The following is a 22,775-nucleotide window of genomic DNA, read 5'->3' on the forward strand; positions in this document are numbered from 1 at the left end:
TATAAGAAATCTTGTCTTGTTTGAAGTATTTTTTTTATGGAAACTAAAATGTTATTATCAATCATTCTATTAAATTACATATTTATTTATATACTTAATATATACTTATTTATTTTGGATATACGATACTTTATGAATAGTAGAGCAGTTCCGGTAAATTTTATAGTCGCAACGATGCCAGGAAGTTAACTTTGTACCGGAAGTTTATTCGGACTAAAAAAAGCTCTTCCGGATTGAAAGGACAATTATACCGAATACATCAGTCCTTCGAGTATTAGCGTAATAATACATGACGCGCGGCGATGACTTCCGGCACGGCAAAGCGTCCTGTTTACATTAACGGTGATAATAAATTCGGAGCAGGATTTTATGCAAGGCCTTGCATGTGAATTCCAACGAATTTTCATCCATTATACCTGTCAGCCGCGGTCACGCTTATCTACTTAAATGGACATCCATTAAATGTGATTTCTTTTAACTTCTTGGATATAAATCGCAATTAAATCTGCATTCTTATATTTTTGTTGAGCTCACGATAAACTTTGTTATTTATATAAGAGAGAATAGTTGTCAGTTAATATCTTTTTAATACCAAGTAAGAGCAGAATAATTCTGTAATAAATTCTCGAAAGTCAAGTTGTAAATCAGCTTTTTTAATTTTTAAATTTATAACATAGTTTAAAAAGTAAAGGCAAATTATAAAATAAATCTAACAAGGAAAAATTATAATCTTGATAATTATTTTTAAAAAAACGTTATTACGGCAAAAAATGATTTAAATTGTTTAACTTCATTGTTTTGATTAAATTAATGATATATTGAATAGGAGTAGTGGTTTATAGAAATAATTAAAAATAATTCAAATTGAATATAATTTGACATTATGGATTATATTAAGTATAATTCTACTTCGCTGTTTCATCGAATCGTTATTTTATAACGGAAGCGTGGGAGACGTATGTAGGTGGCAGATCGAGATTTATGTAGCATAATCACAGTTTTGTTTTAATCACTTGCTTATTTATTCGTGCGTGATAAGCGTCCAGCAGATGATTTGTGAAACTCATTGATTCAGAAAACACTGCGACAATCGCAGGCTTTAACAATCAACTCTGGTGATTAGCAAGTACATCTCCCATTGATCTATGAATGGAAAACGTGCAATTGGCTCATGTTAATATCACGGATTTATACGGACATTTTAGAAGTGCGCATAAAACGGCATTAAAATAAAATGGGACAAGTTTATAATTAAATAGAAAAATATATTTTTTTTAATATTTAAATAATTTTTATTTATGTATAAATTATTAAAAATTATTATGATTAATATGAAAAATTGTTATGATCTGTTACTATACTTGCATTTGTCATATAAGTCTATGTTTAAACACTTTAATCTTAAATCTGAATTTGTTATATTACTATTGACATAATTCTCACTCGTGTTTTCTCTTTTATGTAAAATTTTTTTATTAAAATACATAATTAGAAAAGAATAATTATGTGAATAATTGTGATATGTGTAATGTGTTTCTCACACACTATGTATATTGTAAGATTTTATACTTATTATTACAATTATTCATGTCATATATCATATTATATATTGTTATTTTATATTATACTTATTATTATAATTTTTAAGAGAAAGTTTGAAGTTTTAAATGCAGAAAAAAGAAATAAAAATCTTACAGCATACAGTTTATGTGAAGGCGGAGATTTATGTAGGGAAAGCCTGTCGGATAGAATTTATATTCTATAATTTGATTTTGATTTTATATAGAAAGAGTTATGGCGCGACAGCGACTTCCGATTTTATTTTTTTTTTAAATACGCGTTTTACCATAAATAATTGTATAGATGTCTTCACGATGCGCTTTTATGATTCAATAACGGTATCAATAGCAATAACGTTCACTGAAAACGTATAGCATAATACGATATAAAAGCCAAAATGTTTTGCCATCTAACTTTTACAGAATGAATATGTATAAAAAAGTTAGAGAAACAGAAAACTGTTAAAATTCTAAGCCTTGATAATAAAAACAAGATTATTTCACTTCACGATTTGGACATTATGCAACAAAACTATAAAAAGTATATCTTATTTTATCTTATAAAAATAGATGCAATTCCTCAAATTACAAAAATAGCAATGTTGCAGAATATACGTATACATTATTTTAAAATCATGTTACGTAGAGAATTTGAAAAATAATTATTTGTTGTGAATATAATTGTCACATTTATTGAATCTATTTGTAGAATTGTAGAATCCAAATTTTCGCAAAGTTTTTTTTAACGACCCGCAGATTTGCGATCGGAAGATCTCCCTCGGACGTCAGCAGACTTGTTCCCAGATCTGACGTGAGCCAAGAAAGAATTTCGCGACCGACATTGGTCTTGCAACAGCATGTCGGTGGCCTCGTCGCTTCCGGTATAGCGGTAGCGGCGGCGACTGTCTGCGATTCTTTTAATGGCAGTGACTCGCAAATTCCCGCGAGCTTCATTCATCGGCGATGGCGTACGATAAATAAATAAGATCGTGACCGACAGTTATTGGGGAATGCGCGAACGTTCGCAGTAATTTACGCAGTGGCCCGCATTTTGCGTGCGTAAGTGCGTGATGCGTCCGTCGCGTGAGCCGCTCACTCGTAACTCAACCGAGATCGTTAATATCCCGTAGGATGAATCTAGCTCGTTAGTCCTCTTACAAGGCAACCAAGGACAATCCACGTGAACCGTAATCTCTTTCGTGCGAGGCAAGATTCGTCCTTCTTTTCACTTTATTTTTGCAAGTATCATCCTTCGCTTGATCGTCTTTTTAGTTTGTAGCATAATTTGAATTACAGGTTGAAGGAAGGATGAAGAATGCCCCGCGCTGGTGGAGGAGATGGGGGTAGTGGGCCCCAGAGGACGGGAGGGGGTGGCTTTGGAGGATGGCTGGGTGGTGCTGCAAGGGCTATGACGGGTGGAGGAGTCGGTGGTGGATATGTTGTTCTGGGTGGCACCAGATATGGTCTGCGGATCTCTCAGGTATTGCACTTTATCTAATATTTTACGATTATAAAACGTCTTCTTAGAAATATCAGATTACAAGTAATATAAAGAAATTAGAAGTTTAAAAATCTTTTTGATAGTCAAAAAATATATTACCGTTGAACATTTACATTCTATACGAAAAAAGTAATATTTTTCTGTTTTATTTTAATTATTTGCAGTCATAACTCCACTTTCTGATTTTAGATAATTATATTTAATATTATATATTAAATATAATTCAGAATAATTTTAATAAAAGTATATAAAATATTTTTGTCTTATTTAAAAAAATTAAAATAAAAAAAAGCATTAAAAATTAGACTCCTAGTTTTTATATAGTATTATTCTGCAAAGAAAATTTGCAACATTTTCTTCTTAAATCTATTATATCTTCTTAAGGCTATTCCTTTTGAACCTCGTCCGGTAACGACCTTTGATCGCCTTGCTACAAGAGCGATCTGCGACAACAAAATTAAGACGTCGAAGGACCTAAATTTAGAAAGCAATCATACAAATAGAATCTGCCAGTCACTGACTTAAGCCGATTTTGAAGTGACTCTTCAACTCTCGTCTCTGCCACTCTTTTTGACTTTTTGTCTTCCTTTTCACGATTTGTCCGCGGAATAATAAGCACCATTGACGTCACGTATAGTTGACGTGAATCTCATATGACACATTCGCCCGCCGTTATTTGCCAAATTCTATCAGAGATTTGTATAAATTGCCGTTATTTATCGCCATGTGGATGGATGATATTATCGATTCCGGTGACTTTCAAAAATATTATCTTGGATTTGATGATATAAAAAAGACTTGCTAAAATTATTTAGAAATGACGCGGTAAGGAAGATTTACGAAATGCGAAATGTGTCCTCAGAAAAAGTACGCTTGCTTGTACGTCATTTTCTTGTAAGTTTAAAAATACGAGATACATTTGAGACAGCGCGGAGGACAGAATGTCCCTAAGTTAAGGGACATGAGAGAAATGGAAGGAAACGAAAGCGACGCATTGGCGCAGACGAAGAAATAAAGTAGATATGAGGAGTGTCTGTGAAATACAAAGACATAGCGAATAAGTAACAAAGATATATGAGGTGTTCTAAAGAGAAAAGTCAGTAGCATAATTCTATCTTCAAAAGAATTTAGCAACAATTTTTCTTTGGTATTTAATTTGAATCTTTTATCTCAACACTTTTAGTTTCCAAATTGAAACGTCTAAATAAGATTACTTTTAATAAATGAAGCATATGATGCTTAGCATTTCATGAATCACTTTAAAAAAATGAAATAACGAATGTTGAAGCATACACATCTAACTTTTGAAATATTTCATTTATTTGACATTAAAAAAAAATGACTATTAAAAGTTTCTTTTATTATAAGAATATTCTATACAAAAGAAAATATAAATAATTATTTTTTCTAAAAAGAAAAATCAGATAAAAATTTAAGATTAAAAAATAATTAAAATAAATTGAGCAAATTTTTTTAAATTATAAAATTGTATTGTTAAATATAAACATTGTTACGTATAAACAGCTTTATTAAACCGTTTTATACGTATAACATTCATTTTTATACGAAAATAAATTTCCAATTTCAGGTACTTTTTGCAAAGATTATAATACCTGATACATCCTTAACTCTTTCGTCCCTGAATATAAGTTATATCATGTTTTCATTAAATTGAAGATAATACACAGGTCTGCTGTTTCAATATCGAATTGATAATTCAGTGAAGAAAATAATAAAATTAGTTGGTAGAAGTGGAGGAGGAGGGAAATAGTAGTACAGACATGTTAGAAATGAACGTAACAAATATTGTATGGCTTGGAACGAAAGGATTAAGCGATGATGAGAATTACTTTACAAAGAGAATTGAAAAGTATTTGTATCTGTTTCAGGAAAACCTGCCACCGGTCAACTCCAGAGAAGAATCGCAGGAGCGCCGGCGAAAGCGGAATTCACGCGAGAGCGACTCGCGGGAGCGGTTGACCGAGAGACCGGTGACGGAAAAACCATCGATCGATCTAGCGGCCAGTATCGCCGATTGCTGCTGCATCGGTCCGCGATCGCGTCTTCCGCTGCCTCGGATACCACCAGCGATCATGTCCTCGATGGCGACAGCAGCATCGTCCGCGTCGTCATCGTCAGCGTCGTCGGCATCATGCCCTTCGATCGTCACCGGTGGTTATCCGTCCAGGGAAATCGCTAGCGACTGCTCGTCTCTTCCTGCTTCTACCACGAGCGTCGCGGAGACGACGCCGACGCTCGCTAATAATAGTCGCGGCGCGGTGCAAACATCGGTGGGGAACATCGGCAGCACCAGCCAGCAGCAGCAGCAGCAGCAGCAACAGCAGCCACACTACCACTATTACCAGCAGCATTATCCACAAGCAGCCGTGGCGGCGGTAACATCGTCGTACTCGCCACCGACGACGACGCCGTGCTCACCCTCAACGTCGCTCGGCTACTCGTCCGGCGTCCCGACGACGACGCAGACCGTCTCCGTACCGCGGCAGCTCGCGCAGTGGACGAAGCATCAGACGCTCAAGCTGCAGGTACTTGCTTCAATCAATCGCGTGTCAAAATTGATCGTTTGTTAGTTCAGTTAATCATTCGGTTCTTCGTTGTTTCGTTGCCCGCGAGTGGATTATCGTTTCGAGATGAGTATTCAATCGCGTTTTTTCATAGTTTGCGCGAGATTCGAGTTTCGCGCGTAGACTCGGTGAGGTGCAAAAGGTGGTCACAAGAGATACAAAGTGGAGTGGCTTAGGTCTGGAAGACTTTGTGTCAGCAGCCCTGAGGTAGGTCTCAAGGTCACCGCTAGGAACTTACTCTCTTCAATGACACAATAAATTCTATCAACAAGCTTGAGAAATTAATCTTTGAGACACATTTTATCAGAAATGATTATTGTTTTTAAGGAAATTTTAATTTCCTTTTTTTTATAATCAAAGAAATCAATAACTCTTACTTGTAAGAAAAATGATATTTTTATTAAGTACATCTTTTAGAAAATGTCTTTATGCCTTTTTCCTCAAATATAATAAACTCTTTAACAAAATCTTTTGTGTCTAAAAGAATTTTCGAATTTTTTATTATAGTACGATAAAAATATTTAATATCTGTTAATTATAACCTAACTTTATCTATATTTGAAGAAACTTTACAATCAAATTAAGTGCTTTTTCCCATGGACGAATTTTTGTTTTGAATTTTACGAAACTGTCAACGCATCTTCTTCACCTCGAAATACTCGCGGTTTCATTGCTCGAAAAAAATTCATCCGCTTGCAGAGAGACGTGCCAAAATTCACGCTTGATCTTTTTGCACATTCGAGCAACTTTTCTTCATTTGCTTTTTAAAATCGTGCACTCGCATGATCGCTAGATTTTTGGCTCACCTCATGCCTTAGCGTCGCGCCACGCCGAAAGGGAAAAGATAAAGACGAACGACGAAAATAGAATATCGCTTCTTCTTTGACTAGACACTTATGTACGCGTATTAGTTTTCGATGTGCTATTAGGCCTATTATTTTACACATTTGCCCACATGATATACTCCATGTTATTACCGTATATCAGTCATTATACAAGAATAATGTACGTTTTTCCTGTGTTGATAAAAAATACTTGCGAAGTAAATATTCGTTTACTTGATTTCTTATGTTTTGCATGTACATAAATAACATATGTAGTTTTCTGAAAATTAAGAAAACAGTCTTATCTAATTAAAAACTATATTATCTTTAATACTATCTTACTTTTAAGTAGATAATTCAAGTGACTAGTCAGTTATGATTAAAGTTATCTAAGAACGACTTTCTATTTATCAGAATAACTCTCAATGCATGTCATATATATAAATGTCAATATATAAATGATTTATCAATGGATATTTTGATACCAATTGGCGAAAGATTAATAATTTGATTTTGTCAAGCCTTGCCTTGATATTAGTTTAAATATCATTGAAAATAAATAATTGGATAAATGGAAAATAAATATACGATTATTTATTCTACTGTCTTTGGCTTCACTCGTATCTCGATTTCGCACACATTGAAACTGTTACAAGCCGTGAGATTTATTTGTTCTCCTCTTATCTGACTGTAGGAACCAGCAGTGATAGCGGTGGACCGATTGCACAGGTTTCGATGGAGCGGGGGCGGAGGAGGAAGTGGCAAGAAATCCTCTTCCGGCCCCCGCAGCGAGAAGGCTGAGCGCCTTCGCGAGCTCACCGAGAAGCTCAAGGGACCAGCACCGGTTCCGCCACCCAGAAGACCATCGCGAGTACAGGCATCCTCCCCTCCTCCTAGCGGATACCAGCCGTCGTCTCAAAATTATCCACAGGTGAGGAATTCCAACGTCATGGTGACGAGAGCTTGACGTCTATTGCTACGCATGAATGTACGATATTTTACACAACTGAACTTTTTTTATACTTTTCAACGTTCACTATTGCCAAGAAAAAGAATAACTATTTATTTTTAATATTTGAACATTATTGCAAAATTAGATGAAAACATAATCTGTGATACTCGGTACAACAATTTAAAAAAAAATTATCTCAATAAGTAAAAAACATTAAACGAAATGTAATGTGATTTTTCAATATTACAAACATATAAAGGAGATACTCTTTTATTATATTTATATAATTGTAGAAAACATCTTTGCGTTGTTTGTTAAAAATAATGGTATATTAGGATATTATATTAGGATAGAATATTTATTTGTTATTAAATTTTTGTAGATATGCAAATTAAAAGAATCTTTATCTTCTTTCAGTTTGTGTGTAACACTTAAAGGCATTAAAAGAAAAATATAAATTAATACCAAATATTTGAAATATTTAATTTTTGTTTTGAGAGAAATAGAAAAGAATTGCAAATATATATCAAGACAGACTTTGCAGAATATAGCTGAAGCATTGACTTCTCATTAATGAATCTCAATGCCTATCTTGTCCCTCATTCCGAGAAGAGTTTTGCTGAACTTTACGATTCGCGAGACTTCTTTGTCACTATTTCGCTGAATTCAATGCATGCCAAAGCGTATATATATGACCGTTATCTCGTGTAAACTACAGAGTAGTTTCACGATTGTCATTCCGGTCCTTATAATTTTTATACATTAAATTTCTATTATTTTACTACTTTCAATAAAATTACTATAATATCAATAATAACATTATTACTTGCAACAAGAATTATTATACATGATATTAATCTACATATCGAGTTACGCAAATTTTAATAACATTTAATCTATGATGATACTTTAATCGTGCATGATGCATAAATATTCTCTAATTTATCGTCTAATTTATCGTCTACATGACATAAAATATTTAATTGAAATCTGCCACAAATATAGTGGGTGTATATGCAATTCGAACAAGGAATTTTTGGCAGATTTAATCTCTTCAGACCTTGTGTATAATATATTATAATGTACCTAATATGCATCAAATTTAAAGACATCCATTAAAATTATTTAATTCTATCGACATTATCTGAGATTAAACGTATATATTGTATAATAATGTATGTGTTGGAAAAATAGTCAAAATTTTGAACAAAATTATTTTTTAGTATATTTATAATTACTTATATTAATATAATACTCTTTAATTGAATAAACAAATTTTTTTAACATAATTTTATTTAAAATTAGGTCTGAAAGAGTTAGTTTGATACAATATAAAGCCAGATTAATTTTTGGCTTGTTTTTCTCAGACGGGCTCAAATCCAAGTTGTGGCCGTTTCGAGGGTCGCTCATCTCATCGCAGTTATACATACAACGAGGATAACCATCATGGTAATAACAATCAGCAATCTCAGCAGCATCAGCAACAGCAGCAAGAAAATCCGAAGACGATGGTCCGCAGTGAGAGTGTCAGTGAAGAGTGTCTCAGTGATCGCTCGGGAAACAGTGTATACCGGAAGCCATGCCATGACTCGAGGAAGACCTCGAGATCAGGCAGACCAGAGAGAAACAGTGATGACGTCAGTGACCTCAGGAGCAAACCGAATGCCAGTGCGGAGGCGGCGAAACACTTGAGACAGTACAGTGATTCCGTAGTGGACAGTGCTACGAGTGTAGACGATTTGTGCGATAACCTGAACGCTGCTTCCGTTAGCGGCAACGAGGGGGAGGCCCGGGATGCCATCACTAGGCTGGAACCGCGTGGGCTGCTTGCCTTTCACAGGTCTGGCGCGCCCTATAGGAGTGCCTCCTTCGGCCAGGTGGACTTTAATCAAGGTAAGCTTCCGTGTGCTGCGGAGACTTGCAGGCTGAGCTCATTAGAGGCATCTTGCGAGCTAGGCTTAATTAAACCAATTACAGCAAGACTGATATGCAGATTGCATTTACTGTAAGATTTACTCTATCGTGCTAAGCAGAAGGGAAATCGAAGATGTCCTCACGCCCGATTAAGTAGAGTTCTTTGGCTATATAGCTTGGTCGATTTAAAAAATAAAATGTTATTTTTGAATATTTGACTATAATGCGGACAATGCTATTTTCATCCTCGGAGTCCTTCTCTTAATTCACGATCTACACGTGTCTTCGTAAGATACTTTTGGAAACGCGGAACTAAACGCCACGGTGACAGTCTTGTATTAGATTTCAACCCTGAACTACATACCGCAGTAGTTTCGGTTGCATAATGGAAGACTAGAAATAAGAAAAGCACTAAGTGTGCGGCTGTCAACAAGGTTCGAAATTCTAATGACAGTAATACAGCATTTGGCATCCTTGACCTGTATATGCGTATTATCTGCTTAGATTACTACAAGGTTTTCCTTTGCATATTTATATCTTTAAAAAAAAGTTTATACACGCCCTCAATATAAGACTAAATCCGAGACTAAATCTTACTTAGATTTTTTTTTAATGAAAAAGGGAAAGATAGTTCTTACACAAATTTATCAGTACAATAATTTGATTGTATCTTTTTGTAAAAATGTATATTAAAGACGTATAATAAAACGATTTTATTACTAATAAATATTAAATTAATTTAAAATTAATTTAAATCAATTTAAATTTATTACAAATATATTATTTAAATTATTAAAATAATTATTAAAATAATAACAGTTCATACAATTCAAATAATAATATATAAAAGTGAGCAAAATATTATGACGATACTAAAAGCGTGAAAAAGCGACACCTCATTGGCAAGCCGGAAATACTTCACACTTCCGCGGCAACAAATCTTTTGAGACACCTTTTACGCACGAAAGACGAGCTGCGAGGACAGATAACCAGGTGTTTTGAAATATCGTTGGCAACTTTTCTGTGCTTGCTCAAATCTTTTTATGCGAGCGGACGTAGAAGTCAAATCTACTTATCTAATTTTTTTGTTTATATTGTGTACAGAGCTTGAATAAATTTTATTTATTTATGATATGTGTTCAGGTATCTGCATTTTTTATAATTATTACTTTAACTTGAAATTTCTAATTTATCTTGAGTATTGTAATCCTAATTAATTAAATGTACTCAAATTTATACGATTTAATTATTAAAAAATCAACAAAAATATAGAAAAATATTCATTTATGATGATTTGATTTCTTTTAATGTTGAATTTGTACTTTTCATCTTTTTAAGAGGGCAGTAAATAATATCTATGCTTATAAATAGTAAATCAACAGTGAATAAACGTCATAATTAACATACAAAACATTGTTCCTGATTTAGAATGTTGAAAGTAAAATTTGGCAAAATTGCATTGATTTATTTCCGCAGTTTAATTGTACAGAATAAAATTTTATATCGTATATGTCTTAATCGGTTAAGCACGTTCTGTGAAACTCCGCCAACAAAGTGCGCGCTTCTTCTCGGGTCTTCGTGATCTCTCATCTCGCACAGTCTGTTTGTTATTATTGGAATGGTCCTCCACCTCCTCGACCTAAGAGCACTGCCAAACTTACGTGACACTCGAGGAGGTAATTAGAATTTCCTCTCTGCGCCTTTCGTCTTCTCTCACGACCGAGAGGCGACCTCACTATTGCTCGGTGCAAGAGTACTCGAGTTATTATTGAAAATGCTCGTAATATGCATCTCTGGAATACATCAGTCGAAAGGTATCTGTAGAGGCCCACTTGAATTTGTTCTGAATTTTGTTTTCTTTTAATGCAGTTAACAGTATAATGTAACGGTATGTTCAACGACTAAAATCTAAATCTGTCTTATATCTTTTCTATTATTTACTTCTCCATTTTTTTACTTCAAAAAAAAAGTTTCGTCATAATTTATTTGTATTATTACTATTCGAAAAAAATATTTTATAAAATTTACATTGTATATTTTTACTTTTGGAGCTTTATAGGAATTAGAAATTTTCTTTATATAAGATAATATGATTCTAAAATTGACTATTTCATTGCAACGAACGTAATAACTTTTTATTCTGTAGTTATCCAGGTAAATTTTCCATTTACCATATTTACATTAATCTTACGATATTAATATTGCTTCTCATAAATATGATTCGCGAAATATTTTATCGTTAAATACTGTAACTAAAATACTTTGAAATAGAACAGATATAAAAATAAACTTTCTAACCGTTCATAATTTTCTGCAAGATGCAGATTTTACTTTCAGCGCAAACTCGTACTTTCCTCTTCCAGCGAATCGACAGAAAACTCAGCCGATCGTAACATCTAATCGCTCCGAGACCAAAGACATTCGAGCGAGCACGTTACCTCGTCGTCGGGGTGATGTCACTCCAGGTACCACGACACCTCAAAACAGCCCCAATCGACAGAGTCCAAGGACATCAACGCCCAGCGTTGACAGCGCCGTCGGCTCTGCCGAAGGTCTGGGTGTTTCTCAGCAAGGAAATCACGAGGAGATCCGACCCAGAAGCGATGGTTCAGACAGTCTGGCAACTTCCAGTGCACTCACCAGTCCAGAACCACTAGTTCCGGAGACGAACCAAATCGAATCCAGGGTTGAAACGGACGCGCCCACCGTTGAACTCGTTGGTCACGAGACCGTGTACCCTATCGTCGAAGGAAACATCGTGGAGGAATCCATTCAAAAAGGTGAGATTTTGAGAATAAAAATATTTATCAATATGCATTATTATTTGTTCATATAAATCTTAATATCACAAAATTACAACTGCCTTTAGTTTAAGAAATAGAGAATGAGAAAAAATATATTTTCATAATTGTTAGAACTATACTTTGCTTATGTTCTATGTTATTTTTATTATTTAGCGGAAGAAATTATGATACTTTCTACAATCGATGTTCGTTTTTCAACAATTTTATTATTTTGTTATTATTATACTATTATATTTTATTTTCTATTTTACTTAGAGTTTTATCTATTATTATTACATTAATATAATAATTTCTAATTTTCGTATTATTTTAATAAAAAGAATCCCATGTGCCTTTCTCGGTACATCTTAGCGTAATCTCGAAGAAAAGAAAAGCAAAGTTTCCACTCACGATAGCGGCTCGATTGTATGCGTGAGAGAGATATCTCAGTAGGATATAAAACGGAAATACACTCGCGTGGGAGTCTGCGAGTGCGCGAGCGAAATCTGCTCACCCGAATTTCTCGCGCGGCGTTGCTCATCACGGGGAAACAACGGCAGGAAGCGAACGATGAACAAGGCGATGAAACGATAGTCGCGGCGATTTCCTCGTGATACTGTCGTCATCAGTTGAGAAATTCGCGTCGGTTTATCATTTATTGTGAATAGAGCGTGGTTCTAGCCATATGAAGGCGGCCGTATGTGAAGTCATCAATGAAGATGGCTATAACTCAATGACGCTCAAACGTCTATTTCCAACTCTGGCACCCACCGTTCTGAAAATAGTGCCGGCGCAAAATAACATGAAACTTGCGTGCACCTTTGTACCCGTGCTCCTGTCGATGCACCCAAAATAGTCCTCGTTCTCTCCGACGTTTCCCGACCCCCGCATTACGCTTTGTCCATCGTCTCTGACATCGCAATATATATAATATGAACGCCCGCTTGATTTGATCCCATATTAATAAACTCTGTTCTTCTGTGTGCAATAATAAATTCTAATGCTATTTTTTAGTTCAATTTGGAGGAAAAATTAAAACGACTTTGGAATTAAACTCAATATTGTTAAATTTAGTCATTAGTGGTCTTTTAATCTAAAGCTTAAGAAAAATTAAGACGTATGTTTAAAATTATTTTATAAATAATAAAATATTTGATACACACACAAATAAATTAATTTTGTATAATATATTTAAAAAATTTACTTCTTACAAACTAAATAAAGATCACAATTTTATATATTATTAGAGGCGGATTGTAGGACTTAGAGCTAATAAAATTTTCGGCCTCTTAGCAGAAGTATAATCGAGCAAGAAGATATGCGCCTAAGAGAATGTCTAAGAGTTTACTTCTATTCTTATATTCTAGTCTTGTGAAATATATAGCTTAAAATATAATCTTTAACTATACAAACATTTCGAATCAAATTCACCGTATAGCTTTAAACAAAATATATTTGTTTTATTGAAAATTTGAAGCTTAGAGCTTAAATTTCAATATAAATTCCTATCTAATTGTATTACTGATTGCTAGAAATATATCAATATTAATCAATATATTTTAGTATAAATAAACGGTTAAGAATGACAGACTCGTGAAAATGACTTTTTAGAAACCAGGATAGAACCGCACGAGGTGATCATCACACCACCTCCGGAGGAGCCGCGACTGAGTCAAGCGAGCGAAGGTAGCGAGGCGCCGAGCGAAACGCCCTCGGAGGCGTCCTCGCCATCCGGCAAAACGAGACGATACCGGGGAGACACTAGCAAGAGGAGGAAGGGCGTGTACATAACTCAATGGCCAGAGCCTTTGGACGCGGACAGGAACAAGCTGTCGGCTCAGAGCAGCGAGGAAAGAGACGAGCCACCTGCGACGCCTAGCGACCTGTCCGACTGCGAGGGCCACACGCCTCGAAGGTAATCGGAGAACCTACCAGACCTATCGAAATAGAACGGAAGTGCGCCTGACATGGACACGCGACGATATTTAACATATTCTTTTTCCATTCTTGCGTTAATAATAACCTTAGCAAGGCAATCGAAGTTTTACATGTAAAGTAAGGATAATCTTTATGTTCCGATTGATTTCGCTGATTTCGCTTATTTTCCATAAAAGACAATTCTTTTATGGAATTCACATTTTAATATTTTTGAACTTTTAAACATTTGAGAAGCTTTTGTCATAAACCATACACACAAATGTATAATATTTAGAAAATTCTTCCTTATTTTTTGAAAATATAAATTTATACGTTTCTTCATATTTATATAGTTCATGTAATATTTTTATGTAATAATTTTGAACTTTAAAAAATTTGATAAGATTTATCAACAACCACACATACAAACGTAACATTTAGAAAATTCTCACTTATTTTTTGAAAATGTAAACTTATATGTTTCTTCATATTTATATTCAAAATTATAGTTCAAAAATTTTGATTTCACCGAAAGCTCAAATTTTGGTTCAAATCCTTAATGTACATATTACTTATAGATACCTGTAAATATTAATATTTTCTTCCTTTTACATCAAGGTACAGCAAGAGGCCCCTTCGCGGGCCCTACGGACAGATGCTGGAGGCCGAGATGGCGAAACCGCGCACCACCGATATCGCGCTCGAGGAAGGTCTTCGTCCTCGCAGAAAGATCTCCGCAAATCTCTCGTACAACGCGAGCAGCAATAACAACAGCGGTTCCGAGCCGCCCACGCCTTGCCACCATCGGACGACCTCCAGTCCGACCAAACTCGAGGGACTTCCGGGACCGAGTCCTGAGCTGCTGGCGGAGCTGCTGAGAGGGTCCTCGGAGAGGGTGGCTCGCGCACCGGCGGCGCATCGAAACGTGAGTCAGAGATTATCTTGCTTCGATATAAATTGCCGGTTACAGTGCCCCGGCTACATTTCGCCCATTTTTCGCGATACGACCGAGATAAGAGCGAGGGAGGGCCGTAAAGTATCCGCACGATTCGTGCAGCGCATTTGTTATCGAGACATTTGATGCACAATGCACGCTGCTTTTGATTAATGAGCGATTTCGTCGGAAAATTTTTTTCTTGCACATTACACGATATTATTACATCAAGGTTTATATAAAGTAAATGCGGTTATTTATTTTAAATTATTTTATAAGATATTCTCGAGCTAATCAAATTTATTGAGTCGTTTGTTTAAAAATTAATTTTTGAACAATAACATAAAAAAAAATTAATTGTGTCATTCATTCATTTAATATTCTTGTAATATCTCTCTTCTCTGTAGGAGAAGTAATTTATTTATATCCTACTTTGAACCATGACTGACTGGTTCTCGTCGACAAATACTTCATGTTAAACGTATAAATCTCGAGATGAGACGGTCACATTTCGCGCTAAATGCGTGGCATGAATACGAGCCAAAGAATTCTGACTCCGCTTCTTCCTCGAATTTCGCTTCTTTTCTAAATATCGTACAAAGATGCTGATCGCAGGCTTATCTCCCTGTATCGCTGACTCGTGCATCAGCGTTGTAACATCTGGCCGAGAGGCCACGCAAAGGTAAGCGCCGGTAAACCGAAATCTACAGTCCAAGCGAAACGAATGGTCGTGCTGGCGTTCGCGCGCTTGTTCGACTACATCGCCGAAAACATAATCTAATAATAATATACGGCCATATTTCTCGGATGAGTCCGTGCCTTGGCCAGTGCACTCGACGTTAGTATGGAGTCCCTATACGATTCTGGCACGGCGGGGGCGTGCACGTAGATATTCCTGGCGGGTTAGGCGTACCTGGGGATCGACCGGTCCTCAACATCGATGCGATGATTCGCCACGATCGTCTTGGCGCAATCTCCGCGACCTTGCGCGGTATATACTCTTATCATCCTACATTGGAACGTTAGTTTTTTTCTGTAGATCTTTTCAATAAATCTATTTTATTTATCAGCAAAACTCAATTATATTTTTGCTATACATTTTTAAAAAATTAAATTCATACACATACTTTTTTTATGTAAAACAATATATTCTGAAAGCATTTTTAACGATATAAAAGTTCAGTGAATGAAATTAATGAAGAAATGATTAAGGATTTAAAAATTAGAATAGAGAATTATATTATTGATTATTTCTTAAATTAGAAATATTGTAGCGATAACGTTGTTTAAGAAAACAAGGCCGCGTTGGAATGTTCTCTGTTATTGAATTCTATTTCACGAGATAATTCTACTTATTAATTCTATTTGCAAATTATGTCAGACTAAATTAGATTTAAGTGACATCGAAGGATAACATCGAAGAATTTTTTGAAATTATGTCTAAACATTTTCGATGATTTTATAAGTTTGCACTGTTCTCTGGTATATTTCGTGGTAGAACTTTACACAATTCTGATGTGCTTATGCAATGCACGCGTCCTCTATTTACGTTTGCTGTTTAGAAAGAACAACTAAGAACCGCGGGAACGATAGGCCCGTTTTATCCATGAGTCCTTGGTGGCCGCAAATATATCACTTAAAGATGTCGCCATAACTTAGTCACGTTCTCCATGCCGATTAGAAGTCAAACGGATCCTCACGATGCAGTCAATTTGTTCGTGATCGTAGGTCGTAGAGTATTGAGCGTGAAATGTTAAAACATTTGTAGCTATCAGTAATAAAGTTCAATTGATCTTAGTGTTCCAATGTTATTTACTAAACGTAGCACGTGAGAACTTCTAAATTTAAGAAAACTGAAATAGAAATGTATGTTTCGTAAATTTTACTGAGATTACGTTGAAAAGTTAGAGCCGTGAAACGTTTGTATTTTTTATTAAATTATGTTTTGCTTATTAAATTAGGCATTGATTTCAATAATTTCTGTATCGATTTCCAGAAAGCCCTTATATTTAATCATTTATATTATATCATTTAAAATTTATATTATATCATTTATATTTTATCATTTAAAAATGTATGGCAATCTGAAGTAGAAATAATGCAATTTAAATGTAATTCCATCTAAAATGAATCGTAAGTATAAAGGTTACATAAAAAAATTACGGGAGGTCTCATTGAAAAGATTATTTCTATTCGCGTGCCATATTAAAAGTAGATTCGCAGATATGCAGTCGATTTAACAACGAGGAATGCATTTCTCCTTAGCGGAGGAGATATTCCATGAATTTCTTTGCTAAAATTTAAAGCGCGACTGAATTTTAATACGAATGGCGCGGACGAAGATTAATGACGATTTTCGAAGAATTTATATCGTATTGCGACGATACACACACGGCGGAAATTAGTCACGGTAAAAGAAAGCAAAGTTGTGTCTGCTGAGAGAAAGCAGAATTGTTTATGACGCAAAGTGGAATGCATTTACCCCGATATCTCTGTGTGCGCCAGTTATAGTCATCGCGACGAGCGAGATTTCGCGAATATCCTCGGAGACGTTTTTATATCTGCGACGTGAGACGGAAACATACGCCGATATCCACAGGTATCAATTGTGCATTTGTACGCAGTCGCGTTTTCATCGAAGAGAGAGCAGTGAACTATTTCTTCCGCGAAGAGACCTTCCGTCGACGTCATGTTTACCGTTGACGTCACTACGCCCAGGCATCGTGAATTTTGCGTTCCATTCATGAAATCCCCGAGAGCGGAGAATGACGTAATACTAAACACCTACCGTCGTGTAAAGCTCACGAAAGCTCGTTATTGAGTACTTTATAAGAACCTTTTCAATGTTTTACACGAAATCCAGTCTTATTTTTGTAATACATCGGCTGTACATTTCGCATTTTTACCAGATAACTATTACGAAAAAATATATTAAAATTAAAAATAAAATACTCATTTTTTTTACTTAAAACAGAAATATTTTAATACATTGAGTAGTAAATGTTTTAATAAATTTAATAATAAATTTATGAATTATTATTTATTTTGAAAATATAAATTTTATAAAATTACAATTTTATTAAAAAGTGTGATTTTATCTATGAAAAGTTTAGTTATAAAAAAACGTATAATTATGAAAAATTTTTTTATTTAATTCCATAAAAATTTTGAAAATAATTTTATGTATAAATTTATACACACATAAATTGAATACAACTTTTATTTTATATTTTCCTCTTTATTTTGTTCTTACTAAGAAAAAAAGTATTTTATACATATTTTATACATGTGTGACTTATTGTAATATTTATTCATTCAATCAATATTCGGCGCTTTAATATTGAAATAACGAAGCGCGGTAGCATACGTTCAAGCATTTTGACGATATATTCTTGAAGTAGTAAGTTTCCCCAGACGTGATGGAGTAGTATGCACGCTACCGGGAGTACAAATTCGTTACTTTATCGACAGCATTATCGGTAGAAGTTTAGAGAAACTGCGGCCCCAACGGCAGAAATTCGACGCGCGAGAAAGCGCGTCGGCGCACGAGAGATACACGACAGAGTATAATGAAAGGCTCGTCGGCCGGCCATAAACTTTCAAACAATAGTGTAATCGTAGTTCCATTGACTGTTAAGAGGTGCGGACATGACTAGGTACGTGGGTGGTATCGGTAGGTACCGACTTTTATTACTCGCCGATTGTATATCAGTCTCTCCGGAGTAAGGAATCTCGTGCACGCGCGATATTAAATGTATTTACGTTCGATATCGTTGCAGCAAGACTTGGACGAACTCCTTAACAGAATCTTCTTTAATATCAAAACGATATAAAAAGCTGTGTTTGATATCTCTATTGACTTTCAGATTCATAATACAGCTTTATTTTCTGTAAGATTTTTCTATTTTATTTCTCAATAATTTTTTAAATATTGATAAAACGAACGCAATTAAACTGTCTTATTTCTAAATAGTATTCTTTTTTCTCTGATGCTATATAATTTTATTATTAAATATATTTTATAATAAATTTTCTTGGATCATAATTAATAAGAGTGCTTTTAATTTAAAAGAATTTGAGTTGATTGTTCTCTCTCGATACGCGCAAATGGAAACGTCTATCATAAATCAGTAACGCGTTGCTTTCGCAATACTCCGCGACATTTCGATCGGATCGAAGAATGATCGTGAAACTGCAGCGTGATGCATTTATATGCGGGGCCTCGTGGCAGGCCAGGATGTTGCCGGATAATCTATGAATAAACCGACTAGTGCAACATGCGCGCACTAAGTAGTTGCACCATTCGCTGCGGGGCACGTTACCGGGAAATATTTAAATATTTAACTTACACGATGGTATAAACCACTTGGCCGGCTGATGCCTGTAGTTTCGCAAGCGCGGGCATTTGCCGTTGCGCGATATTTAATTCAATCGAATCGACCTTAAGATCGTGCACAAGGCACTTCTGCCTGTTGTGAGTAAACAGAAATGCATTTTCGAGTCGTTCGAGCCTCTGCTCAACTCATAAATGTGCGTAACTTTATTATCGTGCTATGAGCACAAACCTACGTGTTTGCTCGCACATTTGCGTATTTATATTAGTTACACTTTTGTGCGTATTATTCTGAAAAAATGTGAAATCAAATACTTTAATATTGGCTGTTAAATCTAATGTATAGGCTTTTTCCTTTTATTTAAAATATTTTTTTTTTTTTTTTTTTTTTGGAATATGTCATTTATATTTTATACTATTTAATACTTGTTTCTTCTTTTTCTCTTTACCGATCTTCGTCCTGTATTTCGATATTAAGGGAAGATGTTCTTTAAGCAATATATTTTTATGGTACATACAATGTAATACTGTTTGGAATAATTATTAATTAAATTTTTGACAAAGAATGAAATGCTTCTCAAATTCTTGGCAATTCACAAATGAATAATATAATATATTTCTGAATATAAATTGCGAAATATATTTAATTAATATCTTCTTTTATGTTAAAATGTTTGACTATTTGCGTAGATAATAAAAAAAATTTCTATGTGAATTCACGCGAGTCAGAGTAATTCGCGTACATAATTTACACACGATGAGAACAATACAACGTAACACGTTGCATTCTGCAGCAACGTGTGATAAACTCGCTAAATGCGCCTCCGAAAAGTACGAAGCGGCGTTTCGATGTTCGCCACAAGCCTGGGCGCAGACTAAACAAGCATCATCGAAATAAATATAGGCCGCAGGATGTTGCAAAAATGTGATAGAATAATCCAGCGAGTGTGCGTGCCAAGCTTCAATCACGAGCGCATTCCGCTTTAAGAAAAATCGTCGGCGTTTCGCCCATCTTGATGACACTCATGTACGACCTTTGATGTAAATCACGTCATATCGTTACGATTTTTTTATTTTTTAATTTTTTTGTATTTTAAATATTAAAATGTTCTTCATAATGTCTTTCCTGAGAAATTGTGAGAAGTTGAATTAAGTTTTTAATTAAGTACTGCATTGTTTATTGCACTGTACAGTTATGCCATATTATGTTTTAATATTTTTTTTATTTTTAATTATTAAATTATTTTTATTATAATTATATTCATTATGTAATAACACGCTAATAGTCAAATTGGGAGAACGCCTGTACGGAATACAGGAGATCCGAGTTCAAATCCCGGCCGTAATATTCTTTGCAATCAATTATTTACAGTTTCTAAGGTACATCAAATCATTAATAGCTTTCTAAGATGCTAATTATTTGCAACAATAATGTTAAATTGTTTGTTAATTTAATTTGTGATATTACTACTCCAGCTTCGGTTTAGGGTTGTGTTTCATGACCGACAAATAATCGACGAACAGTTAGCTTTCATTGAAAATTGTATAAACTCACAAGATATATGTATTATCAGACACAAAAAATCGTTTTCACAAATATGACGTTTTTTATTCATGTCAAATTGTTTTTGATACAGTTTATACATTTATATTAATATATGTGCGAATGCAATATCTATGAGTCTTTTAAACACAGTTTAAGTAATTCTGTTATAAAGTTATAAAAGATAAAAAATGAAAATTTCTCCCAATAAAACCAAAATCTATAATGATCTTTTAATAACATAAAATACTAAAATTTGATTTAATGAGATTTACGTAACGTTTAATAAAAAGCGCGGGAGGTGTTTACAGATGATCGAGTTTATTCAGAGCTCTGATATTTACTATGTTAATTAATCATTTAACAGAATTATATATTCTGTAGCTGTTTGGATTTAAAAATAAAAATGCATTGAAAAGGTCTGGATTTAAAAATAAAAATGCATTGAAAAGGTCTTTTTTCTTTCCGCTTTATACTTAATGATTCCCATTGGAATGCATTTCTAGCAGCAATGGTTGTGCCATTTCCGATGAACGAGCACGGGTGGCGGAAATTGATTTTCGTTGTCGAATAAAAAAGAAGCGTCACCTTAATATATGTCTGTTTGTTACAGAATGTATTCGAATTTGAACCTTCAAGAGCTTATCAATTCCTTTCGCTCGTCTGTTGCTGGTAAACACAAAAGCCGCGCGTCTCCGTGAAACGACGTAGCCAGCCGGTCATTGTTCTCGCACGCTCGGCTTGCATAAATCGTACGTTCAACTTCTTTAACGGAATCTTCACGTGGACGAGTTTATTCGGGCGTGAGTCCAGGCTCGCCGCAGCGCGGGGACGCGCTCGCGGTCGCGAGCGTGTGAGCGAGCGCACCTTGGAGCGAGTTTACGGGCCAGAATGCCGGTCGGCTATGAATTAGATCTGTTATTTGAAAGAACAAAATGTACGGTTACGCGCGAACGACTTGAGAGCCGTAGTCCCGGTCGAACATCGTCGTAAAATCGAACCGCGTCTGCCGGCAAACGTGCGACTTAAATTTAAATGCGACTGATGATCGTTCGGGACATTAAGCGGTATGCTAAGCTTTAATTTTAAGCATGGCATAAACTGTGAACATTCTCGAAATTTTTGCAATATTTAATTTTACTTTTCATTAAATTTACGATAATTTTATTAATAATTTACGGTTTTTACTTTCGAAAGAGAAATAGTGCCTTTTTCTTTTAATTTTAATCGCGGTTCTTTTCATGTTTTTCTAGCTTTAAGAATTAGAAAAAGACGGAGAATAAGTTGAATCAGTTAAAGTTAACCCAGGTAGCATCTATTGATTCATATACGTTTTATATACGTCTTCTAAACATATATAATGTTTAAGAAATGTATATAAAACATATACCGGGGAGTCTACATTGGTAGAAATAGTCATAAGTCGCGGAAAATAAACTAAGCAAACACCACGGATTTTATTGATATTTCCAATGGTACATAGACTCTAAAGAGAAGTTTCACGATGCAAGGCGATACCTTCTCATGATTTTTACAGCACGAAACATATATCGTAAAATGTAATCTCTCTATCCTGATCCTAAGAAAAAGATATTATCTATAAATAAATAATAAATATAGATCTTATAGATAGTTATAGCGGTGTAATGCGATGGTAACAGTCATATCAGACCGTATTGCGTCTTGGTTGCTTCGACGTATTTCTGCATAATTGAGATCGAATATATTACTCGACTGGGAATATAGGAGAGGCCTATTAATTTAACCTATCTAATCTCTCCGTAATACGTATTATACGTAATAATTTAATATAAAATTAATTTTGGATTGGAAATAAATTAATTCTTAATTATTTTAACTCACGATGGATTTACAATTTTTATTATTCATCTATTTATTGTTCTATTTATTATAATTATGTATTTGTTCA

The 22,775-nt window shown here is 34.7% G+C and overlaps 1 protein-coding gene across 10 annotated transcripts in view; it reads left to right on the forward strand.

Moving 5' to 3' along the window:
* Nucleotides 1–22,775, forward strand: part of LOC108752611 (rho guanine nucleotide exchange factor 17) — a 57,398-nt gene that overhangs the window by 10,858 nt on the left and 23,765 nt on the right. For 5 of the 10 annotated variants that reach the window (XM_018493568.1, XM_018493560.1, XM_018493563.1 and 2 more), the window contains exons 2-8: nt 2,856–3,039; nt 4,950–5,606; nt 7,164–7,400; nt 8,789–9,314; nt 11,654–12,115; nt 13,730–14,033; nt 14,654–14,960. In XM_018493568.1, the coding sequence (XP_018349070.1) occupies nt 2,875–3,039; nt 4,950–5,606; nt 7,164–7,400; nt 8,789–9,314; nt 11,654–12,115; nt 13,730–14,033; nt 14,654–14,960 (2,658 nt within the window). In that variant the 5' untranslated portion in view covers nt 2,856–2,874. Of the gene's footprint in view, nt 1–2,838; nt 3,040–4,949; nt 5,607–5,789; nt 5,853–7,163; nt 7,401–8,788; nt 9,315–11,653; nt 12,116–13,729; nt 14,034–14,653; nt 14,961–22,775 lie in introns of those variants that run through there. The other 5 variants (XM_018493566.1, XM_018493570.1, XM_018493561.1 and 2 more) reach the window with 4 other exon arrangements.

Source organism: Trachymyrmex septentrionalis, unplaced genomic scaffold (assembly GCF_001594115.1).
Source record: "Trachymyrmex septentrionalis isolate Tsep2-gDNA-1 unplaced genomic scaffold, Tsep1.0 scaffold60, whole genome shotgun sequence".
Taxonomy (NCBI): Eukaryota; Metazoa; Arthropoda; class Insecta; order Hymenoptera; family Formicidae; genus Trachymyrmex; species Trachymyrmex septentrionalis.